At 31.7% G+C, this 18,850-nt stretch overlaps 1 protein-coding gene across 1 annotated transcript; it reads right to left on the bottom strand.

Moving 5' to 3' along the window:
- Positions 1 to 2,249: 2,249 nt before the first annotated feature.
- Positions 2,250 to 12,909, bottom strand: LOC124370451. The gene is made up of 5 exons (XM_046828736.1): positions 12,809 to 12,909; positions 6,534 to 6,702; positions 3,628 to 3,770; positions 2,762 to 2,900; positions 2,250 to 2,548 (listed from the first exon to the last, which is right to left on the bottom strand). Exons 1-5 carry the CDS (start codon positions 12,840 to 12,842, stop codon positions 2,320 to 2,322), a joined length of 714 nt encoding a protein of 237 aa, XP_046684692.1. The 5' UTR covers positions 12,843 to 12,909; the 3' UTR covers positions 2,250 to 2,319.
- Between the last annotated feature and the right edge of the window lie 5,941 nt (positions 12,910 to 18,850).

Raw genomic sequence — 18,850 nt, 5'->3', positions numbered from 1 at the left:
CACTGTGTTTGATAAAATAAGATTGCTGTAAAAATTTATACAAATTATGTGTTATTTTTACAGAACATTTCATACTCAGTTGCTTGGTTTGTATAACTTACATTCAGCTAGGAAGAAAAAGCGTAGCTATTGTCACAGTATATGTTCCACTTTCTTGCTAAGTTTATTTGACTTGCAATAGTTAGTAAGACTAGTAAAACATTATACCTGCAGCTTTACATTGATTCTTTTGGGTTGTAAAGCGTTCGTAACAGAAATGCAGGGTACATTTTTAAAAATAAATATACTTATATGCAAAATATTGATAAATAGTTACACACTCAACTATAATTAATAAAAGTTATTATTTCATACGGCATATACTAGTGGTTAAAAATAAGTTATTAGAAAAAGTTATTATTTTATACAATATAATATACTAATGAATCAAAATTAGCTATTATATTTATAATACGTGGCCAGTAAGATACTAAACTAAATTTCTATTTTTCGTTATTTGTTCCATACCCTAATTCGCTTAGGCATATTTTGAGTTCAATTTCAATGCGCATTCTAGATTTCTATATAAATAGGTTATTTTCGAATTTTAGGAGTAGAATTTAGTTCAAATATTCGATTCATACGAATTGCTTTACGTGTTTCATCAACCAGTCAACGGCATATAATCGATTTGATTAAGATAGCTAGGTCAATCACGAGTTTCTCGCTTAAAAACCCGGACTACAAAACATCAAGTTTATCACGTTACGTTGAAAATCTCCTAAGGTTGTTTTTTTTTTTCACGTAAATAAAAGGTAATAATTTTTGTGTTTGATATGAGTTTCACATTTTAAACGTTAGGTATACTGAATTTCCTAAATATAATTATTGATTATCATTAAAAATAAATTATCGGAATATTCGATTTGTAAGACGTTATCTTTTGTATTGCATTGAAAAATATCGAATCAGTAACAAACCCTTTATAAATGTAAATAAAGTAAATATTCAATAACAGTTTCCTATCTGGTTCATCATATTAAAAGGCTACACTGGAATAGGCTATATATAATCTAAATTGTAAATGTAATAAACCAAGTCTATTTTATTACTCTTACACTTACCTCAACATGTGTTGTTTCATTTGTATAAAAATATAGATTGTACTGTTACAGCAATATTATAATAATTTAAAACGTTTTTTGTGGTAAAGTCTCCATTTTTGGAATACTTTTCAATGTACAAGGTAGAAGTACGCCATACAATGTTTCGTAAGGGACTTAACTGAGGTTTGATGTTAAATTAATTCCAGAGATTTCCTGCGGACAGTTAGACAGACAATGAAAGATACAAAAAAGCTGACATAAAACTGACAATAAGAAAAGAAAAGAAATGAAATTTCTTGTTAATTTAGTGCTTGCATATTTTGCCACATGATACATTCACATTATATTCATTAAATGGGGATTCATAAAATGTTTTAAATAACAAAAGTCTACATACCATACCACTATGAAATAATGTTGTATTTGTTGGTGTATTTAAGTTATATTTTTTAATTTTGTACATGTTTGAATGTCTTATTACAAACTTGTAAATATCAACATGAGTATTACAAACATAAGTATTGTGTTTGTTTACCCATTTAATTACTCTGCTATATTCTCGTTGCCATCTTAATTACCCGTAAGATCAATGTAAAAGAATTCACTAATGCCCAGCCAAATTCCATGGAGTGACATACACCATCTTCAAACTCAGCGTGCCTTATATATATATATATATATATATATATATATATATATATATATATATATATATATAAGGATTCATGCATGATTTCTAGAGTACATGCCAGTTAATTTTTGAAATATCGTGTGAGCAGACATACAGACAAAAAAAATTTTCTAGGCCCACAAATGAAAACCTTTGCTAAAACTCAGCCAACAATAAATATTACAACGCCAAAGAAGGAAATACATGAACATATTTATTAAATATGAGAAATTTTCTGTTTTGCACAAGTGTTGGTAAATAATTTGTGGGAGATATGATGAGAATAATAAAGTTCATTTTAAATTCCCAGAAGTTACTAAAAATTAAATTTAGTTATTTACACAGCACTAAAGACTTGTTCAAACTTGATCGATAACTAAAAGAATGAAAATAATTCAATACTGAGAGATTGTGAATGGTTTTCTTTTATGAATAATTTTCCAAGGGGAAAAAACTTCTACAGCTAAAAAAACATTTAATAAGTAACTGCCAAAACTTTTCTCATAATCTAAAATAGAGATCTATGTACAGAGATTTACAAGTAGTAAATTTACAAGGTAAAAACTACTTTATGAAAACGATTAAGAACATCACTAACGAAGAGGTAAGGAAGTGCCATGTGAGATTTGTCCCTTCTCCAGTACAGAACGCCACATCGATGTTCCTGCAGTGCTTCGAGTACACCCTCATGTTGGACAGGGTGTCGGCGATCTTCTTGATGAAAAGAGCCTCCTCTTTCTTGCATTTGAGCCTGCTGGCGACGTACACGCACTTGAGGAAACCGTGTCTGGCACTGTAGACAGTTACAATCATTAGTCTCATAGATGTGATTGGTGAAATGTTTACTTCCTAATGGGCTTTTAAGTCACATCTGTAGCAAGAGACAGTATGTTTTAAGAAAAAACTATCTACCTGTGTAATCTTATAGCAGTTTTTTAGTAATTTCATATCAGAAATTATAACTGCAACATATACCATACACTATAGAGATTTTATTAAGACTTACCAGCACAGTTCGAGTAATCTGGACTCCATAGTGTAGTTTTTGCGGCTGACCTCCTCTCTGACCAGACTAACAAACCGGTTAGCACAGTTGTCCCAGTCCTTGCTGATCGCCTTGTAACAGGATGTGTACTGCAGGTATTCTACAATATACAACGTATTTTATATTAGTACTTTAAAACTATTAAACTATTACAAATCCAGCAGAATAAAAACTGGATGTACAAAGTTTGCGTAATATCAGCCCAAACCCTTTTACATTATTCTAAAATAATTACGTTGCATTTTTTATTACAAAGATTTCTCACTCTTCTGAACTTATATATCTATAATATTTTTGTGTAGGTTTAATTTTTTAATATTATTTCTTTAGAAAAATAGATTTTGTGTGCATGTATTGTATACTACATGTATATATTAAAATAAAATCTATTTTTTACTGTTATGGTTAACATCTATTTACCCATTATTTGTCACTGTAGTTTTTAAATTATTAAAAGTAGTATATTTTATACTTGACACTATCATTATAGAACGTTTACAGTGAAGTTTCAATTTGTACACCTACATTGTATTATTTAGATTGGACCTGTCTCCCAAATTAATTAAAATATAGAAGAAATAAAATGTGACTGTGTAATTTGTGTATCAGTAAACTCAGATAGAAAAACATAAAAGAAAGATACATTACAGTTTTTTTTTTCTTTTTTTTGGGGGGGGGGGAAATGAAGTATTCTAAGTACACCTCAAAAATACCTGGAGTTTAGTTTACAAATTTTTTATATACTTTAAGGTTATTTAGATAATTTTATATATTCTAAACTGAGTTTAGCTAATGAAAATTTGTCTATCGGTAGTCAATCTCCTAACCTGTTTGAAAAACAGGATCATCGCAAAGGAACTTGAACGTGTGTCTGGCGCCGGCGACATGAGCCTCCAGCGTCTGTCTGTCCTGGTGGGAGAGACATTTCTTGGCGAACTCATCCATGCAACCCATCCCTATTTTGAATGCACTAAACAAAATTTAAATATCAAATACAGCCAAACATTTACAATTTAAATAATATTTCAGTATTTAGAGTTATTGGTTTTCATTGTAATAATTATAAGTACCGTGCATACCTCTCAAGTTTAAAAATTCCAATAATGTATTGAAAAAAAGAACATGCAGGATATATTTTATTGTTGAAATTAAAGGTGGTGAGTGTAAATATTTACAATGGGTAACTAACGACTAAATATAATATTTTGGGATTTGACAGGAGAATTTCACGGCATGTATGGTCAGTACATAGTCTGTATAGTCTGATATAACGCAACGAGGATGAGGTGGCAGTTGTATTTTCTCCAGAGAGGAAGCAAATTACTTCCTCTCCTTTCTTCCGGTGGTTCAATAGCTTGATTACTTGTAACCTCTGAGAAAAGTCATCACTTGATTTTAAATATTGAAACGTTCAAACCATCATCACACTAGGAATAACATTTATTTTATTTACTACAAGTATTTTATGCTTTGAATCATAACGTGCGAAATAACTATTAAATAGACATAATTTATTGAACCATATCCTATTTAAAGTTTAACGAAAAAACTAAACATACTTAAGGTCAAGTACCTGGGCGTGATCCTAGATAGGGTTCTAAACTGGGGACCTCATCTAGAAAGGGTCATTGCCAGGGGTAAGTGGTCTCTAATGCAATGCAGACGTGTGATAGGTGGGCCCTGGGGACTGAAGCCGAGGCTCTTGTACTAGCTTTATGTTTCCGTGGTCAGATCTGCACTAATGTACGGAGCTTGTCGTATGGTGGCCAAAAACGGAGGCCAAGACGGTGGTAGCTCGTCTGGCGGGTATCCAAAGGATGGCCTGCCTTGCTATCACTGGGGCTTTTCCTAGTGCGCCAGGCGCGGCTCTGGACTGTTGTCTTAATCACGCCCCCCTGGACATTGTCATTCGAGCTATGGCCAGGAGGAGTGCCTACTGTCTTCAGCAGATGGGACTCTGGTCGGGTTGCAGCGGTGGGCACTGCAGAATTAGCACTCTGATACAGGAGGATGTTTTGCACATGATCTATGATCAGATGCCACAAAAAGTTTCCTTTGACAAACCCTTTAGGATTATTTTACCCTCAAGGGATGATTGGTCAGAGGGGAAGAAACCTCTTCCACCAGCGGAGCTCGAATGGTTCATAGACGGCTCCAAAACAAAAAAGCGGCACAGGCGCTGGAATTCTGGGAGTGAGACCATGTAGGGAGCTGGTGGTTCCTATGGGTCCGTATCCGACAGTCTTTCAAGCGGAGGTCGCAGCTATTATGGAATGTGCTCTTGAGAATCTTCGTCTGCGATATAGGGGCAAGACGATTAACATTTTCACGGACAGTCAGGCAGCGCTGATGGCGCTGGATTCTTGCGTGATCAAATCCAAACTTGTTTGGGATTGCTATCAGACCGTTTCCTCCCTTGCCAGAATCAACAATGTAACCGTTTGTTGGGTTCCTGGTCATGAGTGGATTCTTGGGAACGAAAGAGCTGATGCCCTGGCCAACCAGGGCTTAGCAACAATTATGACGGGCCCTCAACCGTTCTGCGGTGTTCCAAGGTGTAAATCCTCTAGGGTTGTCTCGAAATGGATTCGCGCGGAGCATGGGAGAAGGTGGAGGTTGCATCTGGGTTTGAGAGTGAGTAGAATGGTATTACAGTCAACTTCCTCAAGGTGGCTTCGGACCTTCTGTCATTAAACAGATCAATGTCTTCTAAGGTCATTGGTCTCATTACGGGGCATGGTCACCTGAGGAAGCATCTTCACAGAGTTGGCATCCTTCAGGAGGATCCGCTCTGTGGAAGGTGTAATGAGCAGGAGAAGACTGCTGAGCACCTGCTCTTTGATTGCCCTGCAATAGCAAGAGAGTGGTCTGCCATCTTTGGTAGTTTGGACAGGGGTGTGGTGAATTTTCCCAGGAGGACTTGATAGGTTGTTTTCGGCGGTTTGTTGAACTGCTGAAGTTATAGACTGGTGGGCCTCATGGTGTGTTTCCGGGGTGCGCAAAAAGTCCTTGAGGCTTAAGTGCATGGCAGTAGGCCACCCCAAGGAAAATAACATACTTATCAACATTGGATAAGTGATCGACATATTTCTCATTAATAAATAAAACATTAAAAACTCAATGTAATGTTTAAAACATCTATGGGGGCATTTGAGGCAGATAGATGTTAAATCAATTTAACACCAAATTCACATCCAAATATATTGGTAAATTCTATTTATACCTTGAATTACACTAATATAATGAGGTTGAAAGATTTTAAATTACTTCAATTTTCATATGCATAATACACGAGTGTAAACTGTCACAAGAAAATTATCTTATATTAAGGAGGTCAGTGAAATTATAACTACCAGAGCATCACGTATGATTGAGTTATCATCTGTTTTAAGTAAAAATATTCTCTCATAATATTATAATTGGAATTTCGGAAGCCACTACGGCCGATTCCCTTAGCTAGTCTAATGTATTTCCAATCCACTAAAGGCCGGTGTATAATGTAATGTGCTTCCTATTAAAATCATAGTAGAAAATATAATTTAGTTATAAAATTAAAGAAATTATTATAATGGTATCAATATTTTCTGTTTAAGTAATTTGTTTATTTTTTAATTTCAGCTTATAACTATTTCGATTTTTTAAAAACTTTTACAAGTACAACCTTGTTATAATAAGGATATATCCAGGAATATCAGGATATAAGGAAATATAACCATATATGGTGATATTTTACCTGCAAGATGCATCGACGTCATGTTTGGAGCTAGGGATTCCTTTCATCTCGTACTTTTCGAGTATTGGAGGCAGCTTCTTGAGACAATTATCAAGGTAGGACCGATCCTTGCACTTGATGAGGGTCTCATTTAGATTACTCTCTGTTTGGGCCGTCACGTAAGATAAAACTGGAATTAAGGAAACAATTATTAAATAGTAAAGATTATTGAGATGCAGCCATTCAAATTTCAGTATCACGTAAGGTTTCACAGCACACTCCTATTAATAAAACGACATTACTACCCAGTGTGTATTAGATAATATGACCGTCATAAGATATGAAATCTAGTAGGGGTTTCTCATCTTAAACCATTTAATTTTCTGGAGAAGAATTCTAAATTTTAATACTAGTTTCACATTGACAAACTGTAACTTAACTTTAACTCGTGCCACAATATGAGTTTTAAAAATACGAGGATTTTTTAATAGTAATGTTGTTATTAAGTAACTTTTTTATCTAATGTCGCTGTCCATCCGATTGTCTATTTATTCTTTCGCTCATCTATTAGTACGAAACTCTTGATAGATAGGTCCTAGAATCTTGAAACTCCATCCATCAACTCATCTTGGGCCAAGAAAAAGTGCTATTAGTTTTTGTGTCAAAAGGTCCGTTTGTATATATGCACGTCTGTACACATGCTCTTTCTTTATTTTATACCGAATCCTTCAATACTCCGTTGCAATGGTTCATTATTTTGGAACTGTATAGGTTATTACCATACGAATTTGAGCTAACGTATTTGGTGTGTTGCCTGAAGTTCGGTTGTGTCGCTAATGAAAAACTAGAACAAATTTGAATACAAATAATAGTGAATAACATATCTTATATTTAAAAGTGCTATTGAGAAGGTACACAGATGAGTAGGGTTAAGTTGAAGAGAAGAACGCAAAGAAAATAATATAAGACAGTAAAATTTTAGTTAAAGGAATGACGATTGTCTAAAAAATTCTTAGACTTGTGCCGAGATTAGGAAAGAATAAAATATATTTTGGTCTCGTTCGTATGGACGATAAATTTCCATAATCAATGATACACAATCAAATAAGTGGAGTAAACAATCGCGAGGCACGTTTCAGTTATATGCTCTGCAACATATTAATTTAGGAGAGAGAGCGTACGATTAATTCCATTCCCAAGTCAAGCAAATAATATAATTTTCCAAGCTTGAGGAATACTAAAAGCGTAATGCTCTTAATGTAATGTAATGTTTTTCTATGCCAGTGCTATGCCATAGGAAAGAGCTGTACGCATTCATTGTTACTCCAAATGTAAAGTAACACCCATTCTGTAAACGAAACCTCATTAATACGTCAGCGTAGTTAGTGCGAAAAGGTAACATAATGTGGCTGACTTTTCCAGTTGTTAAGTATCTACTTGACATGATATATAGAGTGTGTCAAGCAACTATATTCACACACATACAAAATTAATTGCAGTATTGTAATTAGATACACTTCAAGGAAATATTTACCAATAACTGAAGTGGCTGGTTTTATAAGGTACACAATTTCCGATGCGGATTCTACTGAAGTAACAGCCAGTATTCAATACTCGAACGTTTGATTTTATGGCGTATGATTTTTACCAATATATCAAAATTAATCATTATAGTATCATCCTAATAGAGCAGTAGCAATTTACTTTCAATCTGCATCCCTAATCGTTTATCCTGGGTGAAAGGTCTACAATTAAATCACTACATTCTCTGTGGATCATCATGTGGATAAATTGAATAGCATAGGATTATTAAATCATATTTTTCTTTGTAAACAATACTTTTTAAAATGCGTAATTGCATAGCGTGTTAATTCCCACAAGTAGCCAGTGTCCATGATGTTTAATAGTTAAGGGTTCCCGTACACTTCCATGTTGGAAACTCCGAGGTCAGATATTGCTGTAGCGTGTTAGAATAAGTTGTATGGTTATACATAGCGTATAGCGTCACACGTTTAACCATACAAAAATAGTCGGTTATTTATATGAATATTTACGATTGATTAGACATGTACAAGTTTCTTTGTATAGTTTACATGTATATTTAGTCATATTTTCTACGAAAAATTAACAAGGTTCTGTCAGAGATTTAGAGAGCAGTGATTGGAGTTATAATATGAAATCCCTTTCGGAGCGTGACAATATACAGTACAGTAGTCTCCGAGGAATAGCCACATAACCGTCCACCATTCCACTGTTTTTTTTGACGAGTCACTTCGTATTTATTGTACAATATTCCATTTTTTCTTGGTCCCATTCTAACCGCACATAGAAATTCATGAACAGTTCGTTGAATTATCTTTTCTATATTACAGTTTTAAATTACAGAAGTAAAATACTTTTTCTACTTTAATATGGTTTGATTAATTCATTTTAAATTGTAGCCTACCAACTGGAAGAAATATATAAAAAGAGATCAAAATGTTTTAGCTCACCGTTTATAGACGTGCATGACTCTGTTTGTCCACTTCGAGAAATAACTACACAAATCAGTGCCTGCTTACAATTTCCCACAAGTAGCCAGTGTCCATGATGTTTAATAGTTAAGGGTTCCCGTACACTTCCATGTTGGAAACTCTTAGGTCAGAGATTGCTGTAGCGTGTTAGAATAAGTTGTAAACATGGGGTTTTTTCCAATGACTATGAACGATCTCACATTTACAAATTCTACGTGAAGGAAACGGGAAAGAATAATAAAGCTACACGCTATTAAAATTTCCTTAGATAACCACTTTTCTTATCTTGATCCTCTTTGTATTTTTTATTTCGTGTTCCCATCATTGGATTGAGAATTTATAAAATATAAACAGCAATGTGATCTGATTAAGAGCGGGGCATATCTGCATCAAATTTATTCATATTCGGTATTAAATTTTTAGAATGTATTATTAAAAATTACTCGTATATTTTAAACGTATCATACATGTAAATTCTTGTAGTTACCCTATTTTTATACAATTAAAATAGTATATGCTTAATTTTTTACATTAGCTGACAAGTTCTAAAGTCAACACAACTAACAACAACATTTATCTGGATCATTGAGTATTTAAACATAGAGTTATTAGGATATAAAAACATATGGTAGGGTTTATAACTAATACAATGTATAAATCGATAGGAAGTTGTCTTAGCATTAAAATTCTGTTTAGAAAAGTATAAATGCCCTACTGATTTCATTGTTTAGTATAGAAACGTTTCTAGTCAATGAAATACAATTTAAAACTAATATGTGTGTAATTTTAAATTTTATTTATTTTTACACACACACACACACACACACACACACACACACACACACACACACACACACACACACACACACACACACACACACACACACACACATATAGTATAATAATGATCTACGCCAAACATGCATTGCAACGTATAATTCCCACTATATTTCAGGCATATAGTATAAGTATAATGTTTAAATAGATTCATCAAATAATGAATGAGCCATTAAACAATATTTTATATACTTAAGGGTAATATAATATTGACACCCGTTAGAATTGTTTAAATTTAGAAATAAAATAACTCAGATTTAATATATTAATTTAAGTATACAACCAAACGATTTATTTAATAATAAGTTTGACGTATTGTTACTTATTTGTGTAAATAATTTAACATCCAGTCAAGTAAAATCCATTATTCATAATTTGCAGTTTACTAGGAAAACTAATCTGCAAATACGAGTATATAATGATGTCAATAAATTAACTAATATAAGTTTTAACAGTAAATATATATTTACGACCAATAAAGTTTAAGTATTAAAAGGAACTAAAAAAATATTCAAACAAAAAATTTCATTTATATATATATATATATATATATATATATATATATATATATATATATATATATACCAAATGGCTTTAACGTTGAATGCTTGATGAAAATCCCAAATGGGTCATGTATCTTCAATAAGAATAAAAGAAAATAGAAAAAATAACACAAAAATTAAACCAAGGAAAATGTATTACCACCAGGGCTATACAAAAGTAATGGTATAATAAAAACTGCACACAATATTCTACAAGCTTCACCTGTAACAAAAATTTATTTACTAATCCACCTAAAATAATGTTTAAAAAATCCTCAAAATTTAAAAAACATATTAGTAAGACTAAAACTACCCTCTGATGACCTAACTCAAAATTTAAACAAACCTTTTGGCTGTGAAACCTGTTTTAAGCCTCGCTGCAAAACATGTAATTTAATAATAAATTCAAAACATTTCTGTAGCAGCACAACAAAAAGAAATTATGCGATAATTGTTAAAATTACTTGTGAATCTAGCAATGTCATTTACCAATTGCCATATAAAGACTGTCCGAAAGACTACATTGGTCAGAGCATAACTCCATTGCACATTATAATGAACAAAAATCGCAGCAATACAAACCTTAAAATGAAATCAAATCCTATTTCGGCCCATGCAATGGAGCATAACAAAAAATTCGATGAATGCTTATCTCTAAAAAGTATTAACAAAATTCAGAACCCCCATAAACTTAAAATGAATTATTTAGAAATAGCTCATCAGAGGGTGCTACAAACTAAACATCCGGATGGTCTAAATTTTATGATATGGATAGCATTATTTATAAATTACACTTGACAATTTTAATTTATAGCATTACACATTTAACTTCAAATTTAATTTACAACTTTATATTCCTTGTATTAGGCAAAATTATTTACTCTTTGTACGTAATTCAAAATTAGACCAGTTTTATAAACATATGATGTTTCTTTTGTTTATTATTTTGTGTTGATATATTTACTTATTTACCTATATCTCTTGAAAATTTCTTAAAACGAAATATAGAGAAATGTATGTTCTTTTTTCTATTCTATTTTCTTCTATTCTTATTGAAGATATATATATATATGTGTGTGTGTGTGTGTGTGTGTGTGTGTGTGTGTGTGTGTGTGTGTGTGTGTGTGTGTGTGTGTGTGTGTGTGTGTGTGTGTGTGTGTGTGTGTGTGTGTGTGTGTGTGTGTGTGTGTGTGTGTGTGTGTGTGTGTAGTATACGAATTTCCTGTCGATTATTTTGGTTTTGAGTTGTATATCCTCAAATACAAGAAACAGCAATTAAGGCAATTTAAAATATAAATTTTTATAACATAAACTTTACAAAGTGTTTATAAAAGTAGTTTCCCTATTTATATATAATACATACATACATATATAATATTACTACTTAAAATAATTTCAAGGAAACATGCTAACTATAAGGTTAAATATCAAGCTAAAAACGATTGATTGCAATTTATTTGTGAACACTCGTCCCTTACACAAATTTTGGACGTTAACAATTTCTAAAATATATGCTTTTAAAATAAATTTTTTAGAATGCCTTCATTCCATACAGTTTTAGTGTAGTAGAAGCGGGTAAGCTGTATAGATAACTACGTATATAATTCACAACTAAAATAATGGACGTGAAATTCGTAAATACATTAGTAAATAAAATAATTTCAAAGAAACATGCTAATTATAAGGTTAAATATCAAGCTAAAAACGATTGATTGCAATTTATTTGTGAACACTCTACTAACTAAAATAATTGTATAGAAACATGCTAATTATAAGGTTAAATTTGAAGCTGAAAACGTAATTTCAATTCGTTTGTGAACATTTACCCCTTACTCAAAATTCGGATTGTAGCGCTTTACATTGGGAAATAACGTTCCTATTTCAATTTTAAAGACGGGATGCAGACTAAATATGTTTAATGGGGAGTGTGTTTTTGTTGTTGTTACAATGATATGTTTGTTCCGATAACTTTGTTTCGTATTGAAGTGACTTTAGCTAATCAAAGTTGATATTGTACTAGTCACAATAAGCTTTTGCTATGTTTTTGTGCGAACTATAATACTATAGAATTATTTGGTTTATCTGTATATAAATTATACCAATTATATGGAACTTACTAATTCCAGTTTAGGCAATTGTTTGCTATTCAGCAGGGTTCAAATAAAGTTATTACAGTAGATTTTCATAAATTTACAACATAAATAATAAGGCATTAGCATTATTGTGCAGTTTAAATACGGTATTGGGTACATAACATTATTACATTTATTTATTCAATAAATTTGTGTAAACTTTGCTGTTTAATTTGTATTTTAAAAATAGCTATTTCTTGCACGTCTTTTGCTTTCCCTAAACATTAATACATACCCTCCACAAACAGTTATGTTACGAAATGATAACTTACAAAATATGAGTTCCAATAGGAAAATAAACACCATGTCCAATCACGTAGTGGAAACCGTGGTCACGTGGTGCGGAGCTCTCGCGATCATGTCTGGTCGCGCAATACACAGCGACTGAGAACTGAGCTTCACTGACATGGACACCCCACCTACCACCCATCCGCCACCCACCACCCACTTCCATACTCTCCCTTACAGCTTTCCCCTTAATTTCACCTGTCGAACTTCATTGTTACAGTGACTACATTAGCAACAGTTTAAAATCTGTCAAGTGTGTTTCAACAGTAATGCTTCTGAAATCTAGCTTGTGCATTATCGGTACTCCTTCTTCTGACTTTAATACATTTTAGGGATTTTCGTATACCGTATGCAACTCATAATAGTTCACAATGCAAATATTTATTAACAAATAGTAAATGTATTACATTTTATTTTACATAAAAAATTGGCATTAATATTTTATTGGTTTAGAATATTTTTAAATACTCCAGTACAACTTCCAGTTAGTTCTTTTTACAATTTACCTAAATTTATTACATTATTTTAATATCTTACATCACGCCGCAAAGTAAACTGTACTGACGAGGGCAACGGTCCCCGACAGATACCACGGCAGAAATCAGGCGGGAACAAATCAACTTTTCAAAAAGTTTTCCAGCCGTGCCCAGCATGCAGAGAGGTGTAGTACGACGGCAGCTCAGGATCACCTTTTCCCTTGCTGATAAGTACTAGCCTGGCGGTTTTCCAGAGAGATGGAAACATTCCTTCAACAAAGCAGGCATTGTACATACTCAGCAACAACCCGGGATTGATGGTGAAAACCTTCTTCAGAGCCTCGCTGGGAATTCCGAAAATTTACTTTTCTTTTGATTTTATTGTTAAAGAGGATGGTGGATAAAATCTTTCTTAAAACATCCAGCTTTACGTGATGAGAACTGAAGGCTATATTGGTTCCTAGAAATAGTTATGTAACTAATGTTTTCATCCTCTGAGATAAAACATATTGATATGATAGATGCGATTATATAAGCGGAAAATACGTAATGTTTATTCACCGTCTAAACCAGTGTCTATCAACACTGATTAAAGAAAATTTATATCGAATTCGTTTCCTCGCCATAAACAATCTTTCATCTCCATTGTCATTAACGTGTAGAACACACCTTAATTTATCCCATTTATCAGTAGCGTCATCATGCTATATTTAAAGAATAATTAGCAATGCAAGTAATGTACTAATGTAATGTAATGTAATGTAATGTAATGTAGTAATGTTCCTGATAATATGGTTACGGACATACTATGTGTTGTTAGCACTGTTACACTGAGGCAGAATGAGGATCTCTCTGGTAGTGGATTTGGGTAGGGTACGATAAGCGGACCCGGTTTTTTATATCGAAATTGGCAAACGATAATACTTAATCATAACCATCGATATAATCAATCGATACTGATTAATTAATTTGATCAATTAACTTAAATAATCTTTATCAACAGCTGTAAACACTTTCAAATAATACTCGTAATGTAATATTTCAATTTTATATAACTAGCCTAACATTTTATTATTAAAAATGGCAGTAAATTTTAGAAAAATACATGACAATGCTTTGAAAGATGATAAGTCATGTTCTTCAACATGTTGGACTCGTACCGAAAAACGTATGTGAAACTTGTGGGAAAGAAACAACTGTAACTTTGAGAGCAGCAAATATGATTGTCTTCAGTTTTCACTGAATAATTTGTTTGATCACTGTAAATATCAAATTCATATTTTAATTTTAAACATAATATGATTGTTATTGAGGACTATAAATACTTTTATATCGATTGATAGTCTAGGATTTGAGATGCGAATATTAGGTATCGATGACTACATTCTTCGATATAAAACACCGGGTCCGCTTATCGTACCCTACCCGTGGATTTAGTCTGGCATAGATAGCTTGTAGTTTATAAATATTAAGGGCAAAATTAATACACCATCTGGTCGTAAATACATTTAATAATTTCCATTGAGCTCTTGAGATTACCTGAATATGAATTTAACATCTATATTTTAAACCAAGAGTTGTTTAGTGCTATCTATTGATAATTTATTTATATAAATTGGAAGAAGAAATGGAAATCTTCATGTTTGTAAGTTAAATTTTACTATATTCAACGCTATATTTCTTTCTTTCTTGTGTTTAAAAATATGTTTTTTGATTTTACAAATGAATAAGAGAGCACATTCCAGTTATTTAATACCACGCTAATGTTAACGAGAGACCGATCTGCTTTTCAGCCTTTTTTCTTATACATGTGCGATAATATTCACAAACAGAATAAGGAGAAGAGTAAACACTACAATATTCAGTGTTTAAGGATAAAAATAATACGCTAGATGTTGGAATTGTTTATTTCCATATTCTCTCTGTCGTCAGATCGAGTTTACTAGTTGACATTCCACTTGACCTGTGTGTACAATCGAAATTCTTGCAGATTGCTAAGAGACTCTTCATAAGAAAACAACTGGTCCAATAAAAATTTAATTTTAGGCGTTATTTTAATAATAGTAAGTACTGCTTTTAAAAGATGCCATTTAGTATTGCCTATGTACAAATGAAGATTCATGCAAAATGCACAGTCTATTGATCAGTTTGTTTTCGTTATATCGTCCGGACAGCCAGACACGTACAGAGAAATACAACTTTTGTAGTCTTTCGAGTCGCTAACGATTAGCCAATTAATGCGTAGTAAGTCATAAGTAAAACTCCTATTGTAGTTAAGTTTATAATATGGATATAATTTCGTATGAATTACTCATATTTTTCTTCCTTATAAGCCCACCTATCCTGCTGTTCCTGTGGTTAAGGACCACGTGTTGAGGCTTGGCTCACCGCAAAACATCATTACCATGGAAACAAGCTCCAGGCCATGTTGTTCTTTAACAAGAATAATAGGAATAATTTTATCTACGGGTCATAACGTGTTTGTTGTACGTTTAAGGATAAAAAGCCTCGTTACTGGTATTTTATACTAGTAAGAGCGTCTGATCTCTATATATTAAGAATTATATTTCAACGATTTGAACTCAAAGCGTAAGTCTAATTTTGTAATGTAAGGTTGTAAACTATTTTTTTATAAATTTTAATAGCTCTTTTAACTGTCTCAGTACAAACTTAATTCCTGTAGGTTCATTGTCAACATTAAAGACGTTAAGTTGTTCCTAATATTTAAATTGAATAACATTTTTATTTTAACTACACGTTACCTTCGGCTTCACTCTCAATTTTCAAAATAGAAGGGTGTAGTTTTCTTAGTGAAAGTATTTATGATATAATATTATGGATCTCTATAGTATTTTTAAACAGAAGTGGAAACATCAGATAGATATTATTACAGAATCCATAGTCGAGAAATTCAAAAGTTGAATCACATTTGAAATGGTTCAATTTTAAATTTTGGTATAGGAAAACTTTTGCACGAAAAGCCTGTTACAGTCTGGAAAACCTAATGTGGTCAAAAAGTGTCAACCTCGGCTGGTTAATTTTACTTCCTATCTAGGGTATTCCCAGTGCCATAGTTGAGTTCGCCTTTCCCTTATGCCCAGATCAAGAAAATATATACCAACAAAATTATCTTTAATCAAAAGCGTCTACTTTGAACTCTTTTAATTAACTTTCTATCTAGGATTTATCCAGTGGCATACTTATAGCTTGCCTTTTTGTCCCGTTGAAGTTTATATATATATATAAGTTTATATGTATATAATATATCTTATGTACGACTATGGGTAAAAAGAATCACTTCCAGCTGATTAAATTCGCTTCCTGATTAATTTATTTACCTAATAAAGACAATATTATGTACTTATGACTGTTTTCAAGACAAACTTGGGTAAAAAGGCGTCTACTACCCGCATTTTAATCTTAACCATCGGTCTAAGATATTTCAAGTCCCATGGTTAGAGTTTTTGTTTGTCCCAATCTGTTCTTATATATATATATATATATATATATATATATATATATATATATATATATATATATATATATATAAAGAACTTTATAGTTGCACAAAGGCTTCTTATAAGAAAGGTAACAAGACTCTTAAATATTCCTTTAATATTTCAACGAATTATTGTTCTCAAAAGGTAACAAATAAACAAAATATAATACAATATAAAATTTTAATACAACAAACTTGAGTGGCAGCTGTATATTTTAAAATATATACTACACCTAATTTAATAAGTTATTCTTCTTTGCAACATTTATATAACCGAATCATAAAAATGTACATATGAAACTTAATGTATTAAAAGAGATACAAAAGTTATAGCTAGTTGCAGAATATGTTGCTGTATTGTAATCTGCTTTAGTTATAAGATATTTCCAGTCTCATAGTTGAGTTTGCCTTGTGGTCCCGATGAAGAATAGATACGTGCGTAAGAGGGATTGAGATGCCTATTACGCTCTTGGGAGGAAGTCCAGTATACGGAGGTAACTCTTATTAAGTTCATGCAACATTTCAATTTAGTCGTTTATAAGGTTTTGCGTTTTGAAGTCTTATTTTTTTTGGGCTTTAGCCTGGGAAAATATTGATTTAAATTAAACAAGTACGTAGTAAGTATAAATAACTAAATGTTTTAAAGAAAATTAGAGTGATATAAGTCTCTTTCATAATAAAAAATAACTAGATATTGTTAACAAATTTGTCTTAGGTTTATCGCGAGAAGATTTGGGGGAATTTATCTAAAAGATTCAAAACTTACAAAGCATCTTGGTTCAAAATTTTCCAGATACATTAAAGACTTAGCACTTGAGACCGATTTAGTTATTTCTAAAAAATATCGAACATCATTTACTAATTAATTACAATTGTATATAGAATTCAAATTAATTTTTTCCCCAAAAATAGTTTCCAAACGCAAAATAATTCATATAGAGTAGTATTATCTATATAGAAATGTTTAAAAGGATTTATTTGTACTTTTCCTGTTTAAACATATTAAAATATTTGCTATCGCTCATCCAATAACTCCGTGACACTCGACCCGCAGTGCAAACTAACCTATTTTGTGCTCCATGATGCCAATAAAACAGCGGTACTTGCGTATAAAGTTATACTTAGTTCTCGACCCACTTGCATATAATTGCGTCTTTTATTGTACTTTCATTCAATTATATAGGCTATCGTGTGTATTTGTCCAGTCTTACTTTGTCGTTGTATTATTGATTTAATTATATTGCTATCTTAAGCAATGAAATTCTTATTTCTAGCACCCAATATCTTATTTTATTGGAATCATCGATCTTAGTTTTAACCTGTTGTGATGTTATAACTATAATAAAAAGTTAGGATATTAAAAAGAGCGATAAATTTTATCAATTAAAGCACCTACAATTATTACAATTAAAATAGTGTTAGGTTGTACAGTTTCTGATTTTTCAGAACCTAAAGAAAATTAGTTAAAAAATTAGTTATTATGAATTCGTATATGTGGAGAGAGCAGCAATTAATTTTTCAATTAAAGTTTTTCCGTTTACAACTTTCCTATGTTCATAAAGTTTTGAATTTAAAAAGAAATAACAATTTTATAAACTCATTACAATTTATGTTTTTATTGAATATTTTTAAAGTAGCCGACTGAGTACATAACTGATAGCAATAAAATCTTTATAGATAAAATTGATAAGCACAAACAATGAAGTCTTACATATGAAAACAAAAATTAAAATTGTTTATAGGTACGCTTATCTGAAATATTATATACGTGAAGCATTTGTTCAAATTCCTTTTAATTATTTCTGATATTTATTCACGGATAAGCAAGTCAGTCACTAAGTGAAATCATCATAATTACAATTACAATATTTTTAAAGTTATTTGAAGCAATAGATTATTTTAGAGTTTATGATTATTGGCTCAGTAGATCAAACACATTAATTACAGGTCTTGAAAAGTAGAATTTTGAATTTGAAAGTAAATTATTCCAATCAATTTGCGTGTTTCAATAAGCTCAATCGATTACAAAATTTAGTTTATGTAAAGAAAAT

The sequence above is a fragment of the Homalodisca vitripennis genome, unplaced genomic scaffold, assembly GCF_021130785.1.
Source record: "Homalodisca vitripennis isolate AUS2020 unplaced genomic scaffold, UT_GWSS_2.1 ScUCBcl_204;HRSCAF=1612, whole genome shotgun sequence".
Taxonomy (NCBI): Eukaryota; Metazoa; Arthropoda; class Insecta; order Hemiptera; family Cicadellidae; genus Homalodisca; species Homalodisca vitripennis.
The sequence above is the reverse complement of the archived record's forward strand: the minus strand, read 5'-3'. Positions and strand labels throughout refer to the sequence as shown.